The sequence below is a fragment of the Mirounga leonina genome, unplaced genomic scaffold (genome assembly GCF_011800145.1).
Source record: "Mirounga leonina isolate KUSES-001 unplaced genomic scaffold, KU_Mleo_1.0 Mir_353, whole genome shotgun sequence".
Taxonomy (NCBI): domain Eukaryota; kingdom Metazoa; phylum Chordata; class Mammalia; order Carnivora; family Phocidae; genus Mirounga; species Mirounga leonina.
In genome coordinates this window covers 3552397-3578955 of record NW_023270699.1, presented here as the reverse complement: position 1 = coordinate 3578955, position 26559 = coordinate 3552397, and the positions used below count along the sequence as shown (strand labels likewise).

Here is a 26559-nt window from a genome sequence, read left to right as displayed (position 1 = left end):
GGAACTTGGCCATTTGCTTGTTCTTGGAGGATGTAAGTGACCATTCACTCTTCTCCTCTGGCCCCTCCCCCTGTTCCTTCCAGACACACTCGACCCCTCTCATGTCCTGGAGTTCACATGACTCTAGTTAGCTGTGATCTTCTCCCTCCATCCTTTCCAGTCCTCCTGAATGTGTGCCCACCTCACGGCATCTTTCTTGGTTCCGTTGTCAGGTGGCAATTTCCTCACCACCTGCAACTCCTCGGGTCCTGTTTTACCAGCCATTCCACTAAATACCCTTTTCTATGTGTTTCCCTAGATCTTAATGTGTCTCTTGACTGCTTGTTCATTCTCGCATCCCACATCTATCCTCACACCTTTGGCTATTTCAGAAGGTAAATCTATGCAGATGGTGGACTAGTTTGCCTGGGCCATGTACCACGTATGCCAGCCTGGGGTCTTTTTTTTTTTTTTTAAGATTTTGTTTATTTATTTGACAGAGAGAGACACAGCAAGAGAGGGAACACAAGCAGGGGGAGTGGGAGAGGGAGCCCGATGTGGGGCTGGATCCCAGAACCCTGGATCATGACTTGAGCCGAAGGCAGATGCTTAAAGACTGAGCCACCCAGGCGCCCCCAGCCTGGGGTCTTAAACAACAGACATCTCTTCCCTCATGACCGAAGGCTTTAAGTCCAAGATCTGGGTGTGGGCAGAGCTGGTTTCTCCAGTGGCCCTTTCTCTTAGGTGTGTAAGACGGCCACCTTCCTGGTGCCTCTCTTCATGGTCTGTCCTCTGGGCCAGCATCCTTGGTGTTTTCTCTGTACCTTCTACTCTCTTCTTATAAGATAGAAGTGGGTCACCCTACTGGCCTCCTTTTACCTTATTTACCTCTTTAAACTCCCTGTTTCCAATAAAGTCATACTCTGAGGTGCTGGGGGTCAGGACTCTAAATGTCAAGGGGACATGATTCAGCCCATAATGGGATTTACTCAGGATTTGTTATGTGCTGAGCACTGGGCTCTTTGAACACACGGTTGTGTTTCGTCCTCAACAATGACCTTCCCTGCCCATCTTGTCACATGTGTCCCCATGCACATGCACGACCAGATGCAGACAGTTGCTTTCCAATGTCTTCATGACAAGAGCACACTCGTTTCTTCTCCTGCAGGACCTACACCTTCAGCCTGGCCATGGACCTGATCTCCAGAAAGGACGGTGAGGCCAGCAGCCAGCGAAATGGGGAACTCTACCCTTCACAGACGCCAAGGGACATTAGCAGCATCCAGGCTTTACAGGTGACAGGATTCCCTGTTTGATAAGATGTGTAAAGGGAAGCCACACTTTAAATTAACTCCATGGTAGACTCAGCCCCTCAGGTACAGCTACAGAGCCAGGTGGCTCGGCAAGAGGCTCTGCCCCGCATTGCTCAGACACAGGCCACACTGCTCCGTCCACCCTGGGCCAGAGGGTGGACGCCCCTTAGCTGTGAGCCAGGCTGTAAGCCCCTGAAGGCAGCCTTCTGGACGTTGCAAGACCATGCAGCATGTGTCTGTAACTCAGTTGGTCACGGCGTCAGGGCATGGGGCAGGGAAGATGTGGGGACACAGCCCTGCCCAGAATCCCAGACTCTTACACCAATTATCTCATCAGCATGCTGTGTGACCCTGGAGAAATCACCTCCCCCAAGGCCCCCAAAGATGGGCGTCTTTCAAGTCATTTCTAGGAGAAAGAAGGGGGCTGGTACTTGGTAACCCGGAGGGCCAGCAGCAGCAGGGCCAGGCTCTGGGGCACAGCAGGGGCACGTGAGGAGTGAAAGCTGGGGCACGTTCAGGAGTGAAAGCTGCCCACAGGGCCTCCGCGGAGCAGGCAGCCCCTCCCCCAAAGCAAACAAGTGACATGGTGTCCCTGGCGCTGTCTGGGTGGTGGGCAGCCTGGCCCTCTGGTCCCTTATGCAGGAACCCCCAGGGGGCAGGGCATTCCTGCAACTAACCCTTGACCACTTCCCACTTCAGTGGAGATGCCTCTCTGTTGCATCATTTCCGAAGTGGTCCCTCCATGTCCTGCGTCCTGTGCCCCCACATCACATTAGGATTTCAGCCTAGCCACCTCCAGCTGCATGGGAGATGTTAGTCCCCATTTCACAGATCTGAAGACTGAGACTTATGGAAGGTAGGAAGCTTGCAAGGGGCACTCAGGCATCTAAGCACCCCCGAACTTGTTGTTTTGGAGGGTTACATGGGACAAGGTGCCATCGCAGGCCAGGCCCTCAGTGCTGAGAGTCTGTCCCTATACAGAGGCAGGGCCGTGATGTCAGGCTTGTCCCTGTGTCCTCAGCACCTGGCTGGGGGCTTAGCTCGTAAATCTCATTGGATAAATCACCTAATGACCTAATGAAGGCCCTGATCAGGATTCATGAGCCAATTGCCCTAAATCCAAAGCTCACTTTCCTTCCCCCAAGAAGCCACCAGCCCCTCCAGGCTAGGGTGGGCTTGGTCCAGACAGGAGCTGAGCACAGGACGCTGGGACTGGGAAGGCCACGGAGCATCCCCATTAGACAGGTCTTTAGTCGGAGGGAACAGCCCGGGCTGAGTAGCTGCTGGCCAGGAGCCAGAGATGGACAAAAACTACCCCTACCCAGACTGCCCAGACTCTGGAAGGCACAGCAGAAGCTGGACTCGGCCCCCTTAGTGGGGTGCAGGGGAGCAGGCATGGACTGGGATGGGGCTCCCTGAGGCCATGCCCCCCTTTCCAGATGGAGGACAGGATGCTGGAATGGAAGGGTCAGCTCATAGCTCGGCCTGCATCTGAACTCGCTGCAGCTTTGAATGGGTGAAAGCCTCACAGACATCTCCCTGCAAGCCGGGCCCTCCTTGCCTGGTCTGAGCTCACCCCTCCGTGTGGTAGGAAAAGAAGACTGTGGCATCAGCTTTCATACACGGATGCTAGTAGACTGAAGAACGGCCCCAAAGATATGAGGTCCCAGTCCCTGGAATTTGCCAGTGTTCTCTTATGAGGAAGAGTGTCTTTGTCTGAGGGCTGAGTTAAGGGTCTTGATGGGGAGCATCCCATGGACCCTAAATCCAATCACAGCTGCTACTAGGAAACACAAACAGGTTATGTGATCCACAGGGAAGAGGAGAGACCACAGATACACAGAGGAGGAGGCCACGTGAGCATTGGGGCAGAGACTGGAGTGTCTCAGCTGAAGCCAAGGACTGCTAGGGCTCCAGGAGCTGAGAAAGCCAGGAAGGATCCTTCCCTAGGACCTCAGAGGGAGTGGCCCTGCTGACACCGTGATTTTGGAATTCTAGCCTCTAAACTGAATCCATCTTTTGCTTAAAGTCCCCAGGTGGTGATGCTTGGCTACAGCAGCCCCCGGGCCTCTCATGTCTAAAGAGGCAATACAGTCCTGGTGTCCCCTAGGCCCCAGGAGCGAGGCCATTCCACTCCCCAAGGGCTTTGCACTTTATCTTAATATTCCTGTTGCAAAGCTCTGCATTTCAAAGTTCAAATGCTCTCAGCAACTCCAGGGAAGAAAATGCTGTAAATTCAAAACCTTAGCCCAATGCATTGACAGTACTTGGAGACTGTCAATAAGCAGACTAAGGCTGGGAGCCCATGTGTGTCTTGCAATCTGCTTGCAGATCAGCCCTTGACAGGGCCAGGGGATGAGATACTTTAATATCCATTCTCCTGGGGAAAGGCATCCTGGTGCCAATAGGCATCAACCATCCTTCCTGATTGTAAGACAACAAGACGAACTTCCCTTTGGAGCTTTGCCTTAGAAGGTGTGTGTTTGCCTGTGGGGCCAAAGATGGGGAGTGGGAGAAAAGGGTCCACTTAAGGAAAAGGAGCTAGGCAAGGACAAGCAGACCAGCAGCTAGAGCTGCCTCCTGCCCAGATGCCCTTCTCATTCCAGCCATCCCTGATGAGCTTGGCCTATCCATCCCTGGTTACCGTAACCCATCCATCCCAGTGACCTTGGCCTGTCCATCTTGGTGACCTTGGCCCATCCATCCCTGGTGATCTTGGCTCTAGGCATGACCAAGTTCCATGTCTGACCTGAAGTCCCCTCAGCCCACCTCCTATGGCAGGTACTGTCAGCTCTCCATCTCATCTCATCTCATCTCATCCTCTTTTATGACTCATCTTTCCATGTTTGTCCCTTGGTCCCAATGAGATCCAAAGCTCCCTAGGTGGGGAGTCTGTGAACTGAAGCTTGTTTCCCAGCCTCTGACAGGCATGCTCCCAATATGCTGGGCCCCAAGGATACTAACAGCAGTATCTATATAGAGAGAAAATATGTAATATCTATTATATGATAACATATATGTGTGGATATAGAAAATGTCCTAAGAAGTCACTATGGAGGGATGCTCTGTTCTGAATGTTTGTGTCCCCCCAAAATTCATATGTTGAAATCCTAACCACCAATGTACTAGCATTAGGAGGTGGGGACTCTGGGAGGTGGTTAGGTCAGGAGGGTGGAACTCCCATGATGGAATTAGTGCCCTTATACAAGGGACCCCACAGAGCTCCCTTGCCTCTTCCACCCTGTGAGGACCCAGAAAGTTGGCCCAGAAGAGGGTCCTCGCCCAATCATGTAGGCACCCTGATCTCAAATTTCCAGCCTTCACAACTATAAGAAATAGATGTCTCTTGTTTACGAGCCCCCAGGCTGTAGTGTTCTGTTACAGCTGCCTGGAGGGACTAGGACAGGGGTAAGGACGTGGAAGAAACACAAAGGTAGAAAAGTTGATGTGCTCTGTATGGTATAGGCTGTTCCTATGGCTTTTCATTTCTTTGGTAGTGTCATAATGCCTAGGAAATAAAAAGTTGCTAGAAATTAAAGAGATTTCCACCTGCAATTCCTAATCTTCTTTCATTGCAATGACTTTGGTGAAATGGGCTGTAGCCACTGAGGGAGGAAGGAAGAGATCCCGTTTCTAGGCCACCTGTGGGATGGCGAGGGGAGGTGCCCATTGAGTAAGTCTAAGAATGCAGATGTAAAAATGCACATGCCTTTCCTTCCACCATCTCAGGCCACAATAGCGAGGAGGAGTGTTTTGGTGGTGCGCCATGGCGAAAGAGTGGATCAGATCTTCGGGAAGTCATGGCTACAGCAGTGCTCCACTCCAGATGGTAGGTAATGTCCTGGCGGAATGGAAACCCAGAAAATAGGTAGATCTAACAAATGACATCCCTTCCTGACCTCCTGAGTCAACTCTCTTATGGCACCATTCTTGAGAGTGACTGTGTCGAGATAGTATATGTGAGAGGGGTGTGCACTACATCTTTCTCCATGGGCGTTATACTCGTGCACTGAGTGTGTACGCTGTCTGTGAGTATCTTGCCTCAAATGCTGCATGGAAGACAGAGGAATGGCCATCAACAGTAAGCCATCTGCTGGTGTGACCCATGGGCAGTTGTCTTTCTTCTGGATACACACATATGGTAGCTGGTGAGTGCCCAGCATTGACTTGAGAGTATATTGAGGTCTCCGAACCCTCAGCTGTTGGCACAACCCTATCTCGCAGGCTCATTGCTCTATCTCTCTGAGCTCATCTTCACTGCTGTCGTCATTTCCCTACAATGTTTAACTGTGCTACTCAACAGATGGACGTATTCTGAACATGCACCTTGCTTACCCCAAGTTCACCGGGGATACCAGTGATGCTAAGAACTAAGGACGGTGCTTGTAAATACAGCACACCCACAGGCAATCCCTACCGATGATCTACATCTGTACCAATGCACATCCCTTAATGGAAAGCCAGCATGCCATGATTTCTAAGCCACGGACAACTGTATAAATGAAGATATTGAATGAACATGGAGTCACAGTAGCTGGGCTAGCCAAGCTCTTTTGGAATTCCTCCCGGAGCCCAGCAGGCTGAGAAGAGGGGAAAACCATTGGCAGATGATCAGCATACACCAGGAAAATTCTGAGCAGATTATATCATGACCGAACATACCTGCAAGAACCCACGGAGGGGATGCTGTGGTAGTATCTATAAAACAAGACCAATCAGAGACACAAAGGCTCAGAAGAGAAACAATAGGATGGTAGGCGGCTATGAGAATGAATTGGCACTCACACATGCAGTTAGAAGAAACGTTCTTGTAAGACAACAATGATTGAAAGCACAGACTGAAATGGCACCTGACGTCAGTGTGCGTGTGGTGGTGGTGATGGTGTGAGAACCAACACAAAACAACCAGCTCTAAAACCAGTGGTGGGACGTCATGGAAGGAGGAAGAATATTGGTCATCCAGACAAAAGACCAGGTCACCTACAGGGGAAAGTACTTTTTTAAAAATTTTATTATGTTATGTTAATCACCATACAATACATCATTAGTTTTTGATGTAGTGATCCACAATCCATTGTTTTCGTATAACACCCAGTGCTCCATGCAGTACGTGCCCTCCTTAATATGCATCACTGGGCTAACCCATCCCCCTACCCCCTCCCCTCTAAAACCCTGTTTGTTTCTCAGAGTCCATAGTCTCTCATGGTTCATCTCTCCCTCCGATTTCCCCTCCTTCATTTTTCCCTGCCTTCTCCTAATGTCCTCCATGCTATTCCTTATGCTCCACAAATAAGTGAAACCATATGATAAATGACTTTCTCTGCTTGACTTATTTCACTTAGCATAATCTCCTCCAGTCCCATCCACGTTGATGTAAAAGTTGGGTATTCATCTTTTCTGATGGCTGAGTAATATTCCATTGTATATATGGACCACCTCTTCTTTATCCATTCATCTGTTGAAGGGCATCTCGGGAAAGTACTTCAAAGGCACTGGAGAGTCCAGCTTGAAGGAGGCTCCTGGCGGCTCTTTGCACCAGGCAAAGTGGCCCTACAGTGAATACTGACAGTCTAATTTGTCCAAATTCTGCATATTGCTATGTTTACCGTATTACAATGGGGTGTTTGGGGGAGAGGCCAACCTTTCCTCTGACCCTCCTCATTTCAGCTCACTTCTGGGCCAAATCCCCACGCCTTGTACAGCCCCTCATTTCTCAGGGCTGCTGCCAGGTCACCCCCTGTCTATAAGGTTCTACACCACCAGAACCTAATGTTGCTCCAGATCCTTGTCTTCTGAGCTCTGCTCTCCACCCTCACAGATAGAGTGTCCGAGGACAAGAGACCGACATGGAGCAGATGCCTTTGAGAATACAACACAGTCAATAGACCTTCTCTTGGGGAAAAAAAAGAAAAAATCCACTTTTCCAGCAAACACGTGTATTTTGGCATTTAACGAAGGCCTTTCTTCAAACAATGTCTCTGCCAATGGACGTTCCAGGGAGGGAGCTTTCAGGAAAATCATGCTTGGAAAGGGCTGGGATGCTGTGAGCAGGGCTGGGCTGGCGTGCTCGGGCAGGGCACGTGATGGGGCCTGCCCCGGATGCACAGCAGGTCTCAGGAAAAGCGGCTTGGTGGCTAGAACCTGCTGGCAGCCGGGGGGTTGGGGGCTGCGTGGGAGGATGTGAGGGATAGACCCGGCACACAGCGAGATGAGGCCCACCACTTGTTGACCACTTACCCTGAGCCAGGCCCTGGGATCAGAGTGACTCATTGTAACAGCTCTATCATTTCTCCCTTTTACTGATAAGGCAGACCTAATCACACAACTGGCAACCCCTGGTGTCAGGATTTGTACCAGACTGTCAGGTCGTAGAGCTCAAGGTCAAATGCTTCGCAGCCTCTAGATGGAGGGTGGGGGGAGTTCCTGTGGATCCTCCGGATTTCCAGGCATGCCTCAGCAGTTGGCTGAATAATGCACAATGCGGGAACATTCGGCCATGGGTACTCCATCCCCGGAGACAGTATGACACATTGTCAGCTATGGGGACAGGCAGAATTTCACCTCCTTAATTAACGCCAACTTGGGATTCCCATCAAGTTAAGCTAAATCAGTAATGGAGGCAGGAAAATTGTATGAGTGAATCTTTGTGAGGGGTCCTCAGGGGACAAAGAGGGTCTCACGTTTCCTGAGGCGAAAACCTGTGTTTTCTGTATTTGAAGAAATGTGTGCTCAGTAGAGTAGAAATTTCTCTCCAGTTGAATCCACATCGCAGAGCACATTCCAGAAAAAACACAGTTGACAACTATTTAAGTGATAACCCTGCTTCCGATATGGGTCTCGATCTTGGGGGTTTTAAATATGCACTAAGTTGATGGACCTGAACGCCTGGTGTTATTTATGCTTTAGGGAAATACTACCGGCCAGACCTGAACTTCCCTTACAGTCTACCCCGAAGGAGCAATGGTATCAAAGACTTTGAAAACGACCCACCATTATCATCGTGTGGGATTTTCCAGTCCAGGATGGCAGGTATGTTTGGGGATAAGTACAATAATCACAGCAATGATTATCTCTAGTGCATACTGAGCCTTAGCTACACGCCCATTGAAGTCAGCATTAGCATTATCCCCACTCTGCGATGAGGACGCTTACTTAACCACAGAAAGGTTAAGTAAGTTGCCCAAGATCACACAGCTAGTGAGTGGAAGTGCAGAGATAGGACCCAGGACGGACGATTGGGGAAGTCAGAAGGAACGAATGATAGGCGTGGAAAGAACAAGAGAGGGGAGAGGGGCGCCTGGGTGGCTCAGTTGGTTAAGCGACTGCCTTCGGCTCAGGTCATGATCCTGGGGTCCCGGGATCGAGTCCCGCATCAGGCTCCCTGCTCGGCAGGGAGCCTGCTTCTCCCGCTGACCCTCCCCCCTCTCATGTGCTCTCTCTCATTCTCTCTCTCTCAAATAAATAAATAAAATCTTTAAAAAAAAAAAAAAGAGAGGGGGGAGAAAAACCAACGACCACCGTGTACACGATGGATGTTATTTTAAAAATTAAAAAAACACATCTTCTCTTTGTTTTTATTTCAAAATCTGTCAGCTTGGGCTTATGCTTTATGTCTGGGGTTCTGGTTCCATTGATTGACTTTTTGGAACACAAGAAGCCAATAAATCCATCCGGTCTTCCTTTAATGAATGAAGAACCTGGAACCGGGAACTGGAGAAGGTGTGTGAACTGAAGGAGCTCGGTGTCCGGGCGGGCAGTAGATGGCCTCTGCATTGGTTCCGTGGGGCCACGTAACAAAGTGCCAACGTAGAATGGCTTCAGCAACAGAGGTGCATTCTCTCTGGGTTCTGGATGCCAGAAGTCCGCGTTCCTCCTGCGTCCGCGAGGGCGTCTGCTCCAGGCCCCTCCCCTTGGCGTGTAGACGGGTCCCTCTGTGCCCACTGTCTCTGCATCCAAACTCTGCCTTTTACAAGGACACTGGTCAGAGTGGACCAGAGCCCCCCTAGTGACCTCATCATAACTTGACCACCATTATGAAGACACCATGTCACACTCGAGGACCTGGGGTTTGGGACCCCAGCATATGAATTTGGGGGACACAATCCAACCTGTGACACCTTCCTCTACAGCCTCTAGCCTTGGCACTGTGCATATATCCTACTGAAAAGATCCCCTTCTTTCCCAAGGACCAGACCCTCTGGTTTTGTGAGAGGCAATGTGACCTCCAGGCTTGTCCTCCCATGAGCCTCGGGTAGTCTCAAGCTCCCCGTTGCCCCAGCACAGATTACCCCGACCTTAAAACAGCCCCCACATGTCGGCTCACGGTTCCATAGGGCAGAAGCTCAGGCACAGCGTGGCTGAGTTCTCTGCTCAGGATCTCACAGCATGAAAGCCAGGTGTCACCTGGGCTGGGCTCCCATCTGGAGCCTGTTGGAAGCAGTTCCAGTCTCTCCCAATGGCTGTTGGGGGGATTCTGTTCCCTGCAGTTGTAGGGCTGAAGTCCTCATTCCCTTGCTGGCTATCCTCAAAGGGGTGCACTCAACTCCCAGCGACCCTACATTCCCTGCCATATGGTCCCCTCCATCTCTGAAGCCAGCAGTAGGGAATCTCTTGAGTGTTGAATACTGTATTTTTTTGAGAGAGAGAGAGAGAGCAGGAGGAGGTATGAGGACAGAGGGAGAGGGAGACAGAAAATCTTAAGCAGGCTCCATGTTCAGCATGGAGCCCGACATGGGTGGGGCTTGACCTCACGACCCTGAGATCACGACCTGAGCCGAAACCAAGAGTCATATGCTCAACCGACAGAGCCCCCCAGGCGCTGTTCGAATTCCCATACTTCTGAACCTCTCTGGCTTCTTTTCTGTGACAGCCAGAGAAAAATCTCTGCTTTTAACGTGCTCACCGGAATGGTCAGGCCTCCCTGCAATAATCCCCTTCTGCGGTACAACACAACACAGTCCCAGGAGCACCACTTCATGTCATCACGGCTTCCAGCCACACTCAAGGGGGCGACACAGGCGTGTGCAGCAGGGGGTGGGAATCTCGGGGCCCCCGAAGGTCCTGCCTCCCTCTGGTGGTGAGGGCCCATCAGAGGCCACGGTTACGAAGAGGCACTTGTCCACCTGCTGTTTTCCAGGGGAAGCACTACTGGACAGCGGCATCAGAGTCAGCTCGGTCTTCGCCTCCCCGGCCCTCCGCTGCGTGCAGACAGCCAGACACATCCTGGAAGGTCGGTGAGAACCGCAGCGAGCCTTGACCTCTTGGCTATTCTCCAAGGGGAGAGGGAGGTGGACGGGGGTAAGAATTGGATGAGGGGCGATGAATGGCCACGTAAGTCGTAAGACGCTCATGGGGCAGCCCTCCAAGAGCTATGAGCAGGCACTGAGCCCGCAAACATTTCTGAAATGCTGGGATTGTAACCGAGTGCCAGGAGCCTGTCATCACACTGTCCACCTTTGGTCTACATCCACCATGTGTTAAAAAAAAAAAAAAAAATCTGGGGAGGGGCATTCAGAAAAACCCAGAGAGCTAGGAATGGCTATGGTCCCTCCTGAGCCCAAAGCCCACGACTTCCAGGGCAAGGGGCTCGGCTCCTGGGAGCTGTCCAGCACCCTCAAAGGCTGATGTCCCTTAGGACGCCACCGGCAGGCCTTTAGAGTTTCTGCCAGAGAAGTGCAGCCTATTTGGGGGCATTGGTTCTGCATCTCCCGCTGGACCCCCGCCCTGCCCTCCTTGTGTGTTGGGGGGGTGTAGGTCGCCGTGCAGGAGCACGGGCCGATGCTCCACAGCGATGGGACAGAGGGCAGAGCATGTGGCCACAGATGCAGCAGGTGTGCAAATGTGGGGGAGGCGGCTTGCCTCTATTTTCTCAGAGACACAGGGGGTCAGGCCACCAGCTGAAAGTGAGAAAAGGAAGGCCTTCTCGAGGTTTGGGGATGCACAGAAGGTATGACATGCCCATCAGAGAGAGGGGCCAGATCACGGTGGGGAGATGGTGGATGGCCGCTGGGCAGAATGGAGAGCCCACTGAGGTCAGAGAGCATGATTTTACATTGAGACCCACCCACCGACTGGGCCCGGGGCTTTCCTGCAGGTGCAGACATGGAGGAGCAGGTGCAGAGCTGGCTCTAACAACTTGAGACGTGAATTAAAAATTCTCAAAAATGCTCTCTGGTGGTGGTAACATCAGTGCCTCTAGGACGATCTCTCATGGACTTGTAGCCTATATGCAGAACATCCTTAGTGTTATCATGATGCCTGATAAAGTTACCAGGGTATAAACCCTGTGTTCCTTCAGGAAAAAGAGGGCACTCGGCCTTCTTCCTAGGTCCTGGAACATGACTGATCTGTTTCCAGACTGGCATCCGAGATGCTAACCTGCCACCCTTAGTTTCAATGCCGGGTCAGTGGCTGTCCAGATGGACCATTTCCCAAAGTGTGACCCGCAGAGAAGTGGCCGCCAGATGGCTCCACAGAAAGATCGGCCAAGCCCATTTGGGAATTTCTCCTACTGTTCCTTCATGTGACCTATTCACATGGACCTAACTGTGGACACGGGCCCTCCACGGGCTGGAGAGAGCCTGGGAGCCGGATTAGACCGTGGAACTCCCTTTCCTAAACGTGCTTTGGCAAAGGGACTGGTCCAGGGACTGATTTTATTTCCAGCATTTGAGCTTAATGACATTTGCCCCATTTCTAACAAAAACACGTAGGTCTTCTTTGCCCCACTCACAGAGAATGTCTTCTGCCACAGGTCTTCTCTTAGCTGAGGGAGAAAATGCTTGGGAAGGGTAGCTGGGAGAAGTCGGATGTTCTGAGAGACAGCTTCCTCTGCCCTTCACCTTCTGCTCGGTCTGGGGTGTTTGTCAGGACGGGGCCTCAGTGTGACCCGTGTGCTCTCCTTTGGCCGGTCTTTTCCAGGGATTATTGGTTTGGCCAATACCGTGTGCTCTCGCTCTTGACCGAGACCCAGGCTCGGCACCAGTCTGGCTGCAGAGCCGTCCTGGACCATCGGGGTGGGCACCAGGGTGAGCCCGCTGCTGGTGGTGCCTCCCAGCCCGGGTCCCTTCCCGATGGACGGGCGCCACCACTCCTCGGATACCTTCCAACCACCCAGTGGTTTGGGGCTCAGAAATAGCATGGCTATGAGTAATCACAGAACAATACTTGCCAAGAAAAAAAAAAAACCCACATTTTTAAAAGGTATTGTTTAGGTGTAAGGAGAGACTTAACTTACGTAAAACCAAAATGGACTCTGAGGACGATAAACGCTTGTGTTCTGTTGGATCCAGAGCTCAAACTGGAGAAAAGAATTAAGATAAGAGTGGAACCTGGAATCTTTGAGTGGACGAAATGGGAGTCCGGCAAAACCACCCCGACCCTCATGACCCTGGACGAGCTGAAAGAGGCGAATTTCAACATCAGCATGGATTACAGGTATGCCGTCCTCTTGCCTTCTGCCAGGGTGGGGTGCTTCTCTAGTGCTTGTTCAAGAAGAAATATTCACGACACCCATTAAAGATGGTAAGAAAGGCTGTATTCGGGGAGAATGCTGCACTGGGGGGTTGTCACAGGGGAGCAGAGTGGGACTCAGCTCCAAACACAATGAGGACAAGCGGAGGCTGTTAGCCGAGGAGCAGGGTGGGGGGTGGAAAGGTACTAAGAGGGTGGGTAATTCTCCATAAACTGCCCTAGCAGCAGCTGGCTGAAGGCAGACCAGAGGGACCAGACATCACCAGGGTTGGCGGGGCATGCGGAGCTTGCTCAGGCATCGAGGGGGAGCCCATACCAACGCTGGGGCTTCTGGCTTCACGGTGTTAGCCGGAGTCTTGCTAAAACTGACTCTACGCAGTTGGACACTGAAGCCCCGCGGTCGGCCTCACGAGCCGCGGGCTTGAGGAGCCTGGCTAGGGTGCAGTCAAGAAGACAAGTTTTGTCATTCTCGGCCCACGGCTGACTCTTGGCCATCACAAAACCCTCTGGTGTTCTGTGAGGGCACTTGCTGGAGATTGGACATCAGCCCTTTGTCGTTGGGGACACACAACCGGAGTGTCGCTGTGGACCACGAGCTGCCTTGAGGCGGGGCTGTCTTAGAAGGGCTTCTCTTGGGCACCTGGGTGGCTCAGTTGGTTAAGCGACTGCCTTCGGCTCGGGTCATGATCCTGGAGTCCCGGGATCGAGTCCCGCATTGGGCTCCCTGCTCAGCAGGGAGTCTGCTTCTCCCTCTGATCGTCCCCCTCTCATGCTCTCTGTCTCTCATTCTCTCTCTCGCAAATAAATAAAAAATCTTTAAAAAAAAAAAGGGGGGGCGCCTGGGTGGCTCAGTCGTTAAGCGTCTGCCTTCGGCTCGGGTCATGGTCCCGGGGTCCTGGGATCGAGCCCCGCATCGGGCTCCCTGCTCAGCGGGAAGCCTGCTTCTCCCTCTCCCACTCCCCCTGCTTGTGTTCCCTCTCTCGCTATGTTTCTCTGTCAAATAAATAAAATCTTAAAAAAAAAAAAAGAAGGCCTTCTCCTTCTCCAGCTGACCACACAGCAAGCAGGCCAGCATGGCAGGGGTCCTCCCTCTCGTCCTTTAGGCCTGCGTTTCCCCTCGCCTCCCTCCTGCCGGCTGAGAGTTATGATGAGTATGTGGAGAGGTGTGCGGTGAGTGTGGGACGGATCATCAGCGCCTGCCCACGGGACGGTAAGTGCCTCCCCCCCTTCCCGTCCCCCACCTTCGGGTATGGGCAGGCTCCGGGGGTTGGGGTCTTACCTCTGGCGTGGAGACTGGATTAATTTATGAACCTAGGAATACCGCAACTCCCTCCGCCCCCCACCCCAACCAACAGAGCTACATGGAGGGCTCTGCAGTAACGCAGTGTGTAGATACATGCCCCTGCCGCCCTGGGGACCCCGATTCTGAGACTGGGAGCCGATGGGATCTAGGACAGTGGATCAGCACAAACCACACATGTCTGCGTCCTAGGAAACAAGAGACTGAAGATGGAAGAACCAGACATCAGGCCACATTTGAATGCCGATCGGCACAAAACATCTGTATCCGTAGATGGTTCAGACCCTTAGAAAAATCCGAATGTGGAATCTGAATGTGGAAATGCCTAAGAGACGAGTGGGTTCTGTTAGGTGTGACAGTGGCGGGTTGGGTGTGGAAGGGTGGAAGTCCTCACTGGGAGGGGCCGCCCCCGGCAGAGTCTGAAACACTGGACGTTGGCGATGGGGGGGAGGGGCTGGGGGTGCTCTGACGGCGCATGATGCACAAATGTCACACCGTTGCAGCTGCAGGAGGCGGGAGGCCCACCTTCGGGCCTATCTGGGTATCTCTGAAAGTGTCCATAGTGAAAAGCTAAAAACTAAGCCTTTAAAAATTTACATTTAGCAAGTGTGTAGTGAACATCGTGCTGTGTCAGACGCCAAATAAAACACGGTGGGGGAAACCCAAGTGAAGAAGCACGTGCTCCCCCCTCAAGGAGTTTGAACATGACTGGGGAAAGGGGCACGGCATCTGGAATATTAGGAAATTTGAGTGGCATGAGACTGCTTTACGTTGCCTACTTCGACGGGCTGGCATCCTGGGAAGTGTTCTTTTGGGAACCGCACCTTAGTGGCATTTAACTGATCGCCAAAGCCCTGTTCCTCACACTGACTGCCACGGAGCACCACAGGATGGAAGATGACGTTAGAGCCTTCCACTGCACGGCCGGGGTCCCTCCTCAGCCCGCCGCTTTCCTGCTGTTCATGTCAAGCCTCTGTCCTGAGCTGAAATTCAGAGGCCATGGGATGCTCTGCCCTTCTGAGGACCCCCTACAGGGATGAGGCCCTCGGGAACAGGGATAGAGATCTGGTTTATCAGCTCCTGAGCCCACTGAGCACCGTCTACGTGCTGTTCACTGCAGGGAACACAGCCCACCCGTCCACACGGCCGCACGTGCCACGGAGGCTGCCAGGGTGCCGCACCTGAGCCGTAGGACAAGCGGGATTTGGAAGGCAAACGGTGCCCGAGAGCAGAGAGCATGAGCAAGGTGGGAGGGTGGCAGGTACGACAAGCCGCAGAGGAGGAATGAAATAGCCAGGTGGGCTGGAGGGACAAAGCCAACACCTACCGGTCCCCGGGCAGGGGGCCCTTCACGGATATTACCTGTTAACTGCTCACCTTCCTGTGCGGTCTGTGACATCACGGCCCCACACTCCCCATGACGCTGAAGCTCAGGGGGCTGGAGCCCGCGTGTCCAAGTCACCCGCACGCTGACCGCACAGGCCCAGAGTCCAAACTGCGCGTCCTCCTCCCAGACGGCGCTTGGCCGCCGCACCGTGACTTGGGAAGCCAAAGATACGAGAATGGAATGAACAGGAAATAACACAGGAAAAGTACATCAGGGCTTCAGTCCTGTTGGAGAATTTACAGTCGTGTTAGGAGACAGCGTGAACAGACTGTTCTGTGTCAGCTGTAGCCCTCGGGGGAGGCCCGCCGCCCGACTCCCTCCGGCAGGTGGATCCAGTGGGTCCGGCCAGGGCACCTCCCGGACTCGCCCGGCTGGGCCAGCTCTCTCCCGCTGTGCTTGGTGCCTGTGTTGGTCACACTGCCGGTGGGGGACTCGCTCCACCCGTGGACTCAGAATGGCCTTATCGAAGCAAGAGGCATCAGCAGGCTCATGGTGGCCAGCTGCCTGACAATTCTCTAGCTAAGGGACCCAGCCTGGGCGGCAGCCACCACCACATCCTGCAAGAGATGGCAGCTCGGATCATGGCGCAGTCCCATCCCCAAAGCTCGCGGCAGGTGCTACCGCCACAGATCGTGCCCATGGACGTGATGCACACGGACTATGCACAGGTGGCCACCTGCCGCACCACTTCCTACCCCAGCTCTCTCCTACCCCAGCTCTCTCAGGCTTCGTGCACCACAAAGTGGTTCCCCCCAGTAGCACTGCGGACCCTCGTTCTAATAAAAGGCACCCTCTGTGCCTCCTCTGACCCCGAGGTGTGCTTTTCTCTACAGTGGGCGTCATCCTGATTGTGAGCCACGGCTCGGCGCTGGACTCCTGCACTCGCCCGCTCCTTGGGCTGCCACCCCGGGACAGTGGAGACTTCGCCCAGGTGGTGAGAAAGGTACGTGCCGGCCCCTTTCTCTTTGGGCCATGAAGTCAAGCCCCCAGAGCCCACAGGGTCATCATATTTCCTTCTCAGAATGAAAACAGGTGTCCAGCCCACCCAGGGCAGCAGGGACCACCCCACTCGCCCCATCTCCTGAGAATGTGTGCACCTGCTCTTATGCAAAGGGCAGCCCTGGGCGGGGGGGCTGACGGGAGCAGTTTATCATCTTTTATCATCATTATGGCAACTTTGGCCATTTGCTGCCCAGATTACTATTATTATATATTATTATTATTACAAAAAAGTAAGATATGGTTATCCCCTGCAGCTCCAGTAGTTGGACAAATGGTCCAGTGGGGAGTAAACCCTGTGGACACAAAGAGAAAGAGCAAAGGCTGGCCTGGCTTGCTCTGGGGACCCGGGGGCAGGGGGCTGGAGGACAGAAAGGAACTCCCACCCTCTTGCCTTTCGAGTCAGCCCACCATGGAACACACAAGACTTGTGGTAGCCTGAGTGCCTGGGGTTGGGCTGGAGCTCTGCAAACACTTACAGGTAACCACCATGTAGAGAAGGACAGTGGGTACTTTGCAACAACCCATTGACCATCACCCAATAACCCAGAGGCGGCTTTATCCATCAGTGAGGTGAATCAAGGCGGGGAAACTAGGGGCTCAGACCTACCCCCTGCTCCTGCCCCGAAAATCTACTCAGGGCCAGATTTGCCCCCCGTCCTTGTCCTTTTTATCAGATTGATCAGTTGACCGATGACCTTGAGGCTGGGAGTGCAGTGCTATAGACAACACCTGTGATGGGAGATGGGTCCCTGAGTTGTCTCCTTGGTGCAAAATTGTCACAGGACCACGAGTGGCCAAAGTCTGTTCACAGAGGAGCAGACCCCAGGCCCCGACCAGCCAACACCAGCTCGGAGCCTGGGCAAGGTCCTTGGCTTTCAGAGCCCCGCCCTGCCTGCCGCAGAAGGCCAGGTCCTCCCTCACGTGGGGGCGAGTCAGAGAGCAATACCTGCGTGCGCCTTCTCTCTTCTCGTTCAGTGTCCTCTGGACCTGAGTGGAAGCATGCATCCCCTCCCAAGTGTCTCCAAGGTGGGGTTTCCCAACTGCGACCCAGATGTTCCCAAGCCCTCTGGGTCCTGGGCCACCGGTTGACTGCTATCTGAATATAGGGCTCGAGCCTCCAGGCCATGCTGGATGACGATGGATTTTTCTGGGGGTTCTCCTGGTGGCCCCCGCACCACCTGCTCCCCGAGCATCGCTCTTGCTGATGTCACTGTCTCCCTCTCATGTGCTCACGGGCTGCACGCTCCGGATCCTGCACCCCTTCCCAGGCTGTCCTGAGCTCCCGGTCATCCACACGTGCCAGTTGCGGACAGAATCGCAAATTTGGTGCTATCCCAAAACCCCACTGGTCTTCGCAGCCAGATTCCCACCCGCTCCCCTGACTCTTGGCCTCCCCTTCTCACGATGCCAGCCTTGAACTTCCAAATTCCTGCGACTTTCTTATCCTGACAGTTTGGTGTCCACCTCGCCCCCTCTCCAAATGAGCTGGACTTGCCTGCACATATCAGACATTTACCAAGGGGCTCTGGGGAACCCCGGGCCTTCAAATCAGGGGCAGATGGAAAGAGACCGTTCACAGCCTTCCCTTTGCCCGCCACACCATGCTGCCCCCACACGCACACACACACGCCCACACATACGTAGGTACACACACATGCACACACGTGCACGCATACACACACACGCACAAAGATGCATACGTGTGCACATGCATGCATACGCCCCTGGACCCACATGCACACATACACACACACACGCAAAGTCTCTCTAAGCAGGAGAGAGTCGTCCTGAGTCACCACCAGCCTCCACAGGGATCCCCCTGCATGCTGGAATTTCTGCAAATTTTGTCTCACTGAGGAATTTCTCAGCATCAAAAGAGAGGGGAAAAAAGGAAAGCAAAACATGCAAACAAACCCAAAAAAGCCTTAAAAACAAAAATCTACGCGAACGCTTTCACTTTGCAGTTGAAGTCATGGAGGTTCTAAAGTTTCACTTAGCGGTTTTTTCTGGGCTCTGCAGACAATACCAGTATCCCTTTGTGATGCTAAATTTGAGAATGCAAGTCAGTCCCCAAGCAGCAGCCTGAGCTTTGCAGCCTGGACACTGCCGAGCTTCGGGCAGGGTGCTTCCGTGTTGGGGGGCACCATGCTCCTGAGCCCTGGAGGACGTTAGCAGGATCCCCGGCCTCTGCCCCTGCCAACAGCACCCCGGTGTGACAACCCGTGGGAGGGGCACGGCCCCCGCCCCAGGACGGCTGTGTGGGACGTGGACGTGGGCATCGTGTTTAGGGCAGCAATGCCAGCGTGGGCCCATGGCGCCCGCCTCCCCGGCCCAGCAGGACCTGCCGGCTAGCTTTGGAGCGAATGTAAAATCGATTGACCTGGTATAAAATATTAATAAGTGATTGGAAACTCTGTCCTAGATTCCTTCTCTGGGCATGTGCTTCTGTGAGGAAAATAAAAAGGAAGGAAAATGGGAACTGGTGAATCCTCCCGTGAAGACGCTGACCCACGGCTCGAACTCGGCGTTTAACTGGCGGAACTGGCTCCCGGGCAGCTAGGAGCCGCGCTCACGCTCTGCTCGGCGCCGGGAAGAGGGGCGTCCTCCGCTCCCCCGATGTGATTTGTAGATGCACGAAATGCACTTTTGGTTCGCCATCCGCTGTCGCCTTCCCAGCGGCCACCAGTGGACCGTTACCCTGTGAGTGCAGCCCTTGAGATGTGTGGACCTGCCGCGTGGCCGGAGGGAAGGAGCCACGGCGACCCACCACGGGGTCCTGGAAGGACGCACCCACTCTATGTGCTGTGTTCTGATGAATCACGTTCCCCGTCGTTTTCCTAGTTCTAGTCCAGTCACTTTTGGGCCATGTCCACACAGGCTGAAATGGGTATAATAGTGAATAAAATGCAACAAGAAACCACCGGCCAGCTCGAAGGCACGGAGCCGCGGCTCGGTGTCCACGCCCTGGGTATGAGTTTCCCATCGTTGCCATAACAAGTCACCACGGAGCAGCAATTAGGGACAACACAAATTTTTAATCACACGTGCACAGATTAGTTCCGTTACAGCTCTGGGGGTCAGGATTTCTAAGACAGGTCAGCGGGCTGCATTCCTCCCAGAGGCTCTTGCGGAAGTGGCGGGGAGCAGTCTGTCCCCTTGCTTTCCCCGCCGCTGAGGCCCCTGCCCTGCCAGCCTGCAGACAGCAGCGTCTTCAAGCCCCCCCGCCCCGTCCCACCGCTTCCACCACCACGTGGCCTTCTGCCTCGGACCCCGTCCCCATTTTGTAAGGTCTCTTGGGATTACAGAGGGCCCGCCTGATAGTCCAGGATGGTCTTTCATCTCAAGATCCACAACTTATTCCGTCTGCACGGTCCCCTTTGCCTTGTAAGGGACACAGTCACAGATCTGGGATTAGGATGTGGATGGCTTTGGGGACAATCTCCATCCCCCACACCCCACACATGGGGCTGCTTGTACCGGGGCCCCACTATGAGGATGTGACACACCCCACTCAGTGCAGACCTTCCCCAGCTTCTCCTTTTCTCCCTTTTGGTCAAGTGGAGGGGGAGGTGGCCTTGCAAATGGGGGGAGCATGTTCCGCCCGACTCACAGGAGAGACCCACCACCAGCACAGGGACTCCTGCCCAGATGCTGCCAATCCCGTGGTGCCTCTGACTCTCCAGCTGTTGGTCCAGGTGGGTGATGGGTGTCTCTCCCGTGGCGTCCTGGACCCAGCCCCCACTGGTCACACCTGTCCCGACGGCCAATGCCTTCAGCATCCCGAAGTCCCACGCTGGCACAGTGAACCCGACTGGCCTTCCTCCTCTCCCACCACGCTCCCGTTCCAGTGTTTGGGACCGTGGTTGACCCTGCGTTGCACAGAGCAAAGAGGGAGCTGGAGGGAAGAGCCAGCCCCACCCCCAGCTCTCCCCTGCTGTCTCCCAGGCGAAGCTGGGGACACAGTCCGCGGAGCTCTTGAGGAGCAGAGAGGGTGGACCCCGGAACCTGGACGGGGAACCAGCCACTCACAAAGAACACACAGGCCACACAAAAGGCTCTTCACTGTGCAGTCCAACTGGGCCTCCCGAAGGAAAGATAAAAGTGTTTGTCCCTTGTTTTACTTTACTCGTGACGTTGTTTTTCTGTCTCCAAACATAAAGATGTTTGCAGGTGGTGCAGAACAGAGAGCAGAGGGCTTGGTGGTCCCAAGGTGTCTGGATTCGCCCTGTAGAGGGTGAGGCTGCTGGGTCACCTGCCCCTGGGTAATGAAGGGGAGGGCCTTCCTCCTTGCCGGGCTGCTGATGGGGGTTTGCAAGAGATGATGAGATGGGCTTGAACCTCAGATTTCAAGGCCAAAAGAGCAAGAAACTCCATTTTATTTTTTTTTTTTAAGATTTTTATTTATTTATTTGAGAGAGAGACAGAGAGATAGTGACAGAGAGAATAAGCGAGGGGGTGGGGGCAGAAGGAGAAGCAGGCTCCCTGCTGCAGGGAAACTCCATTTTCTTTTTCTTTTTTTTTTTTTTAAGATTTGATTTATTTATTTGAGAGAGAGAGAATGAGAGAGAGAGAGAGAGCATGAGGGGGGGAGGGTCAGAGGGAGAAGCAGACTTCCCGCCGAGCAGGGAGCCCGATGCGGGACTCGATCCCGGGACTCCAGGATCATGACCTGAGCCGAAGGCAGTCGCTTAACTAACTGAGCCAGCCAGGCGCCCCGGGAAACTCCATTTTCTTTAAATTCTATAATTCTGGTTTTGACTAGCCCCCCATTCTGATGGCAGGAAAGCCCAGTTCCGACCCTTTTAGCTTCCAGAATGGGCCTCATTGTCAGGACGGGGGCCCTGAGAACAGAGCCACGCTGGAGAAAGGGAGGGATGGAAGTTTATCACGGATTGGTGCAAGTTTGCAATTCTACCAAGGAAGAAGCCGAGAAACAAAGAGATCCGTGAGCTCTCTGTGGGCTCCGGCATCTGTGTGTTTGTAAGCCGACAGTGACCCCTGCTGACGTCCTCTGGGAACGGCCTCCTGTTACCGCAGAACCCCACCCGGCCCACCCAACGCATCTCTGGTTTCCTCACGGCGGGGGCGGGGGGGGGGGGGGCTGCAAAAAACAGGCCTGGAAAGGAGCTCTCCACGCTTCTGCTGACTCCCCTCATGTGGCGGATAGTCCCTTGTGTTCACGAGCCTGTGGCGCGGTGAGGGAGACCCGACCCACCACCGGCTATTTCAGAAGATGGAAGGGGGGGCACGGCCTTGGGGCCGGGCAGCAAAGGATCGGGGAGCCTAAGTCTGGCCTGATGGGGAATCTGGAGCCTCCGAGGGACACGTGCGTGGTGACGGGTCTGGGGCCACTGGTCCCTGGCAAACACCCTCTGTTACCTGAGAAGAAACAGCCATCGTAATTTCCCACTGAAGCAAGTCTTATTTTAGAACCAAATTTGAGAATTTTTTTTTTAGATCTGGTCATGTTGATGAATTTCATGGGCTAAATCGTGTGCCCCCCAAATTCATAAGTTGAAGTCCAGACCTCCAGCACCTCAGAATGTAGCCTTATTTGGAGGTCGGGGCTCTAAAGAGGTGATAAGGTAAAGTCTGGCTCCCTGTGGGCCAGCTAGGTCAGTGGGAGGGTTAAAGGCAAGAACACAGATCCCCAGGTGCCGTCCTGCTCCCCGCCTGGGAGAAGAGCATGGTTTCTATGCTCCCTGGGCTCGCACCCACCCAGGTCATCCGGGAGCCGCCAGGGGCTCGCAGGTGCTCAGGAAGGAGTCTGTGTGACACAGTCCCCAAGCTTCCCCGCAGAGCCCACTGCCTTTCTCAGCCCTCGAGTAAGGGGGCTTACTGGTGGTTTTGCCAACGCGCCCATCGGGAGGAAGACCAGGTATCCACCTGGGGCCACCCCCCAGTGCTCCCAGAGCCTCCCTCCTCTGCAGAGCCAAGCTGGGAAGGAGGGTGGTCTTCTCCACTCTGAACCACTTTGTCACCTGATCTCAGGGGCTCACGAAACCCCACGGACAGCCCTAGCCGGAACCTCCATCCTTCAGGCCCCCAGACCAGCCCAAGGAGCCACAGAGGGTAGAACTGGGGAGCACAGCCTCCCCTCCTCACCACGCAGAGCCCCCTCCCTCCAGCCTGCACACTGAAAGCAAGCGGGAGTACTCGCAGATGCCGGGACCACAGATCTGGAGCCCCAAGAAAGTCAGTCGAGATCCTGGGACCACAAGAGGAGAATCAGTGAGTGCCTGAGCTCAAAGATAAAGCTCAGACGTCGACAGACCTCATGTACGCCAACGTCACTGGGAGATGCAGTGACAGAAAACATCCCATGTACACAGCAATGACAACAGAACAGAAGATACCCAGGACTATGCTTAGGAGAACACCTGAGAACCTAAACCTGCCACGCGGGCCTGGAGGAGGACGGGTCTGGTTGGACAGGCACGCTGGGTCCTTGGGTAGGAGGGCCCGGCACTGCGAAGTGCTCACTGAGCCCTCCTGGGGGCCCAGCACCTGTGATCATGACTCACGGCGCAGCTGTGTGTCCAGGGTTCAAACCCTCAGCACTGCGGACATCTGGGGAGGGGAACTCTTTGTTGCGGGGGGCGGGGGCTGTCCTGTCCATTGTGGGGCGTTTAGCAGTACCCCTGGCCTTGACCCAGTAAGATTCCAGTAGCACGCCCCTTTGACAGTCATGCTCACCAAACACGTCTCCAGATCTTGCCAAATATGCCCTGGGGAGCAAGATCGTCCCCCACTGAAAACCCCTGCTGTGTTCGCTGAGCCCTGGTCCCAGGCGATTTGTCAAGGTCCTTGGGCACCCATGACAGCACAGGGGTGCGGGGCGGGGGGGGGGACCCGGCGTAACCATTTCGCACCCTCACGGAGTAGACACGCTATTCTGGAGACGAACATCAGGAAAAAAATGTGTCTATCTCGAGTTGAGCAGCGTGTGATGCTCTTGAGGGCAGGGTCCTGTGACATGAGGACAGAGGAAGTCCAGGCACGAACCGGCCCCCTGCCACCCAGATTCTAGATGTGGAAAGTGTGCCACGAGCATCAAAAGGCTGCAGCGTCCTTGGGCCCGGGGCCGATCCCAGCACAGCAGGACGCTAGGGTGGAGGAGTTCCTGTCCCATACCCACCCCACGTGCCCCAGGGGCCCACAGACGGTGCCCGCACACGGATCGGTGCGAATGCCAGAAATAGTTTCCATTAACAAAGAAGACATTATTCGAACCGTTGTTGGAAGGATTGCACTGCATCTCAGGAGACCTGAGTTCGTACCCCATCCTGTCTCTGGCCCACTGTGACCTTAGGCACGATCTCTGTGTGGCTTGGGTGCAGACTGTCAGCGGGCCGACCCGTCACAGCCTCCTAGCCTGTGTTCTGGAGGAGGGGCTATCTTCCGAGCAGTGAGCAGCAGTGGGCTGAGCTGGAGCCTTTGTGGGGTCTGCCAGTTTCCAGGGTGTAAATGCTCCCACGACGGCGGATTCTGAGCAGATTTATAAAATGCCTGAGAATGTAGAAATCAGCCTTCATGAGCTGGGATGGGCCGGCTTCAGCCCACAGGTGATGGGTGGTATGAACACTGTTCTGTGGGGAGAGGTCACCCCCTCTTCTTAGTGAGAAGAGGCCAGGACAGGCCTGCCTGTAGGCACCGCAGGCTCTGCCCGCTTCCAGCAAAGCAGGGAAGAGGGAGCGAGATGTGGGCTTGGACAGGGTCAGGAGAGGGGAGATGGGGCACTGGAGCCAGGAGGGAAGCAGAGCTGGGGGGGCAGCAGGGGAAAGTCTGGGGCCTGGGCAGACTGTTCGATCCTGGGATCCCTCCGAGGCTGCGTCTCCTTTGAGCTCCCCACCCGGCCAGCGACTCTGGAGCCTGGACCATGCCTGGAGGGGGCCTCACGCCTTGTCTCCCCAGCCTCCCTGTTCAATGGGATGCTTCTGCCTCTTCTGACCCCATTGGCTCTGCCACACGAGGAAGCCACACAAAGCCAGCACACCGTGCCACTGAGATTTGCAGGCGGGCATCCAACTATTAAGTCGGACTGAAGTTTTAGAGACGTAGGGGATTTTAGAGATGCTCCATCACAAGTGTAACCAGAATCCAGCCATGTCAAAAGATGTTTGTAAGTTGCTGCAGAACATTTCCAGAGTCGTTAGCTTTTCACCTGTTTGCTTCCAAGCAAATGCCACTTCCAACTGTTGAGGACCGTTTGCTCCTAAAACTTAAGCCCCACAAAAATAAGCTAAGAATCTCACACACACACACACACACACACACACACACACACACACACCTACTTAGTGAAGCCTGTAAGCAAAGAAGTTCCCTAAGAAGTCATTTGGAAAATGATCTGGAAATGTCAGATTTCTCCTCTCTGCAAAAGTGTATTTCTTTCAACTCTGAACTCAGTATCTTTCACTGCATGCCATCCATAATGAGGTAACAATTCCTTAGTGCAATAAACCAAAGTATTTTCCAAAGAAGCCATAGCACAAAACCAACATAAACCCCAATGGAGAAATGCCTGTGAAGAGCTCGCTGCAGGGAGAGCCCGCAAAACGCCTCCCAGAAGGACAGCCCAGTTGAGTTTAGTGATTGATTTTGGAAAATGCGCGTTTTATTTGCCCTTGGGGATCCTCGGACCACTTTGCCGTCCTTGATCTGGGAACAGCTAGGAAGGGCTGAGTGTGTGCCCTGGTTCACTTCATGGTTAAACACTGGGGTCCCCAGAGCGCATTATCCGGGAGAACTATAACCAGCCTTGAGGAAAGGTGAGGAAACGCCAAATACGTCATTTCCAATCTGCTTCTCAAACCCGTGGTCCCTGGGGCATCACCCAGGAGCTTGTTAGAAATGCAGAGGCTCTGGCCCCTCACCGGCCCACTGGACCAGAAGCTGCATTTTAGCACCGTCCCCGGGGGGTCTGCATGCCCGCCAGTGAGGAGCAGTGCTGTTTGCCTTGCCGTGTGTATAATGCGAAGCGCCCTCACAGATGAAGAAGGGGAAAGCAGGGAGCGGACCCAGCGACGGTGAGGACATACCGTCTTGTTATAGGAATCTGCTACCTGCATCCCCCAGGGGTCCTGGGGACAGAACCGCAGGCTCCGACCCTGCCCTGGAGGAGCTCCCGCCGTGGGCAGGTGGGTGGGACGGTGAGCGGGGAGCGGAGTATGGCAGGTGCCGCCCAGAAAAACGCACCACCTGTTCCTCGTTCAGACCGGACTGAGCCCCTTCCCCTGAGTGTAATGGCTTATCATGTATCTCACAGCTGTTTTTATTGTGGTAATAAACCTACTGGCGCTCAGTTATAATCCTCCTTATGTTATCAACATACCCTGCGACTGTCAAAGTTCATAACTTTGTGGCACGATGAAAAACATTTATCCTGCATCTGCAAAAGGCAATAAAACCCAGTAATGTCGTATAACCTATTTTACACACTCTCACAAACCCAAATTCTAGGCACCCGTTTTCCAATCTATTTTACTCGGCAGATGTGTTCCGGGTCGCTGCTGGATAAAATGGACCTGAGTGGACTGAGGCGGACGGTGGCGGCCACAGCCAAGCGAAGGCTTATTCCTTGGAGGTCGTGTGGTTAAGTACATTCCTGCTTCATCTCGTGGAATCCTCAGGGCCACTCTGACATCACCTAACACTCAGGGACCGTCAGGAAGCTGGCCGGCTGGGAGGCTGGGCACCTGGACGCATCAGCTCGAGGTCCTGACTGCTGTGACCCTGAGACGTGTCAAAGGGACTCCAAGCCGGGGGTTCTCGAAGTGTGGTCCCTAGGCCAGCAGCACCTGCATGCCCTGAGGGCTTGTTACAAATGCACCCACGGAGGTCCCAGCCCAGACTCAGGGGATCAGACACTCTGGGGTGGAGCCCAGGAATCTGTGCTTAACAGGCCCGCCGGGTGATTCTGGTGCTCGCCCGAGTGTGAGCCGCTGCTGTAGAAAAACCTGCTTTGTAAAGGAATCCCACTGCAAACCCCTTACAGAGATGGCCCCTTGAAGTCGCGGACCAGGTGCTGCTGTCAGTTTTGCTCAAAGGCAAGACCCCGATATGACGGGAAGATGGTCCCGTGACTTTATTTAGACTCATACACA

General features: G+C 54.1%; 2 protein-coding genes across 3 annotated transcripts in view; one reads left to right on the top strand and one right to left on the bottom strand.

Annotated features, from left to right (window-relative positions):
• Positions 1–19586, top strand: part of UBASH3A (ubiquitin associated and SH3 domain containing A) — a 36666-nt gene extending 17080 nt beyond the window's left edge. The window contains exons 7-14 of one of the 2 annotated variants that reach the window (XM_035030124.1): positions 1148–1274; positions 5022–5121; positions 8199–8321; positions 10429–10521; positions 12584–12728; positions 13868–13974; positions 16285–16394; positions 18876–19586. In XM_035030124.1, the coding sequence (XP_034886015.1) occupies positions 1148–1274; positions 5022–5121; positions 8199–8321; positions 10429–10521; positions 12584–12728; positions 13868–13974; positions 16285–16394; positions 18876–19013 (943 nt within the window). In that variant the 3' untranslated portion in view covers positions 19014–19586. The remainder of the gene's footprint in view (positions 1–1147; positions 1275–5021; positions 5122–8198; positions 8322–10428; positions 10522–12583; positions 12729–13867; positions 13975–16284; positions 16395–18875) is intronic. The other variant, XM_035030125.1, reaches the window with a different exon arrangement.
• Positions 19587–20665: 1079 nt separating this feature from the next.
• RSPH1 (radial spoke head component 1) overlaps positions 20666–26559 on the bottom strand; it is a 33082-nt gene continuing 27188 nt past the window's right edge. The window contains exon 9 of the mRNA XM_035030119.1: positions 20666–20751. Coding sequence (XP_034886010.1) covers positions 20702–20751 — 50 coding nt within the window. The 3' untranslated portion in view covers positions 20666–20701. The remainder of the gene's footprint in view (positions 20752–26559) is intronic.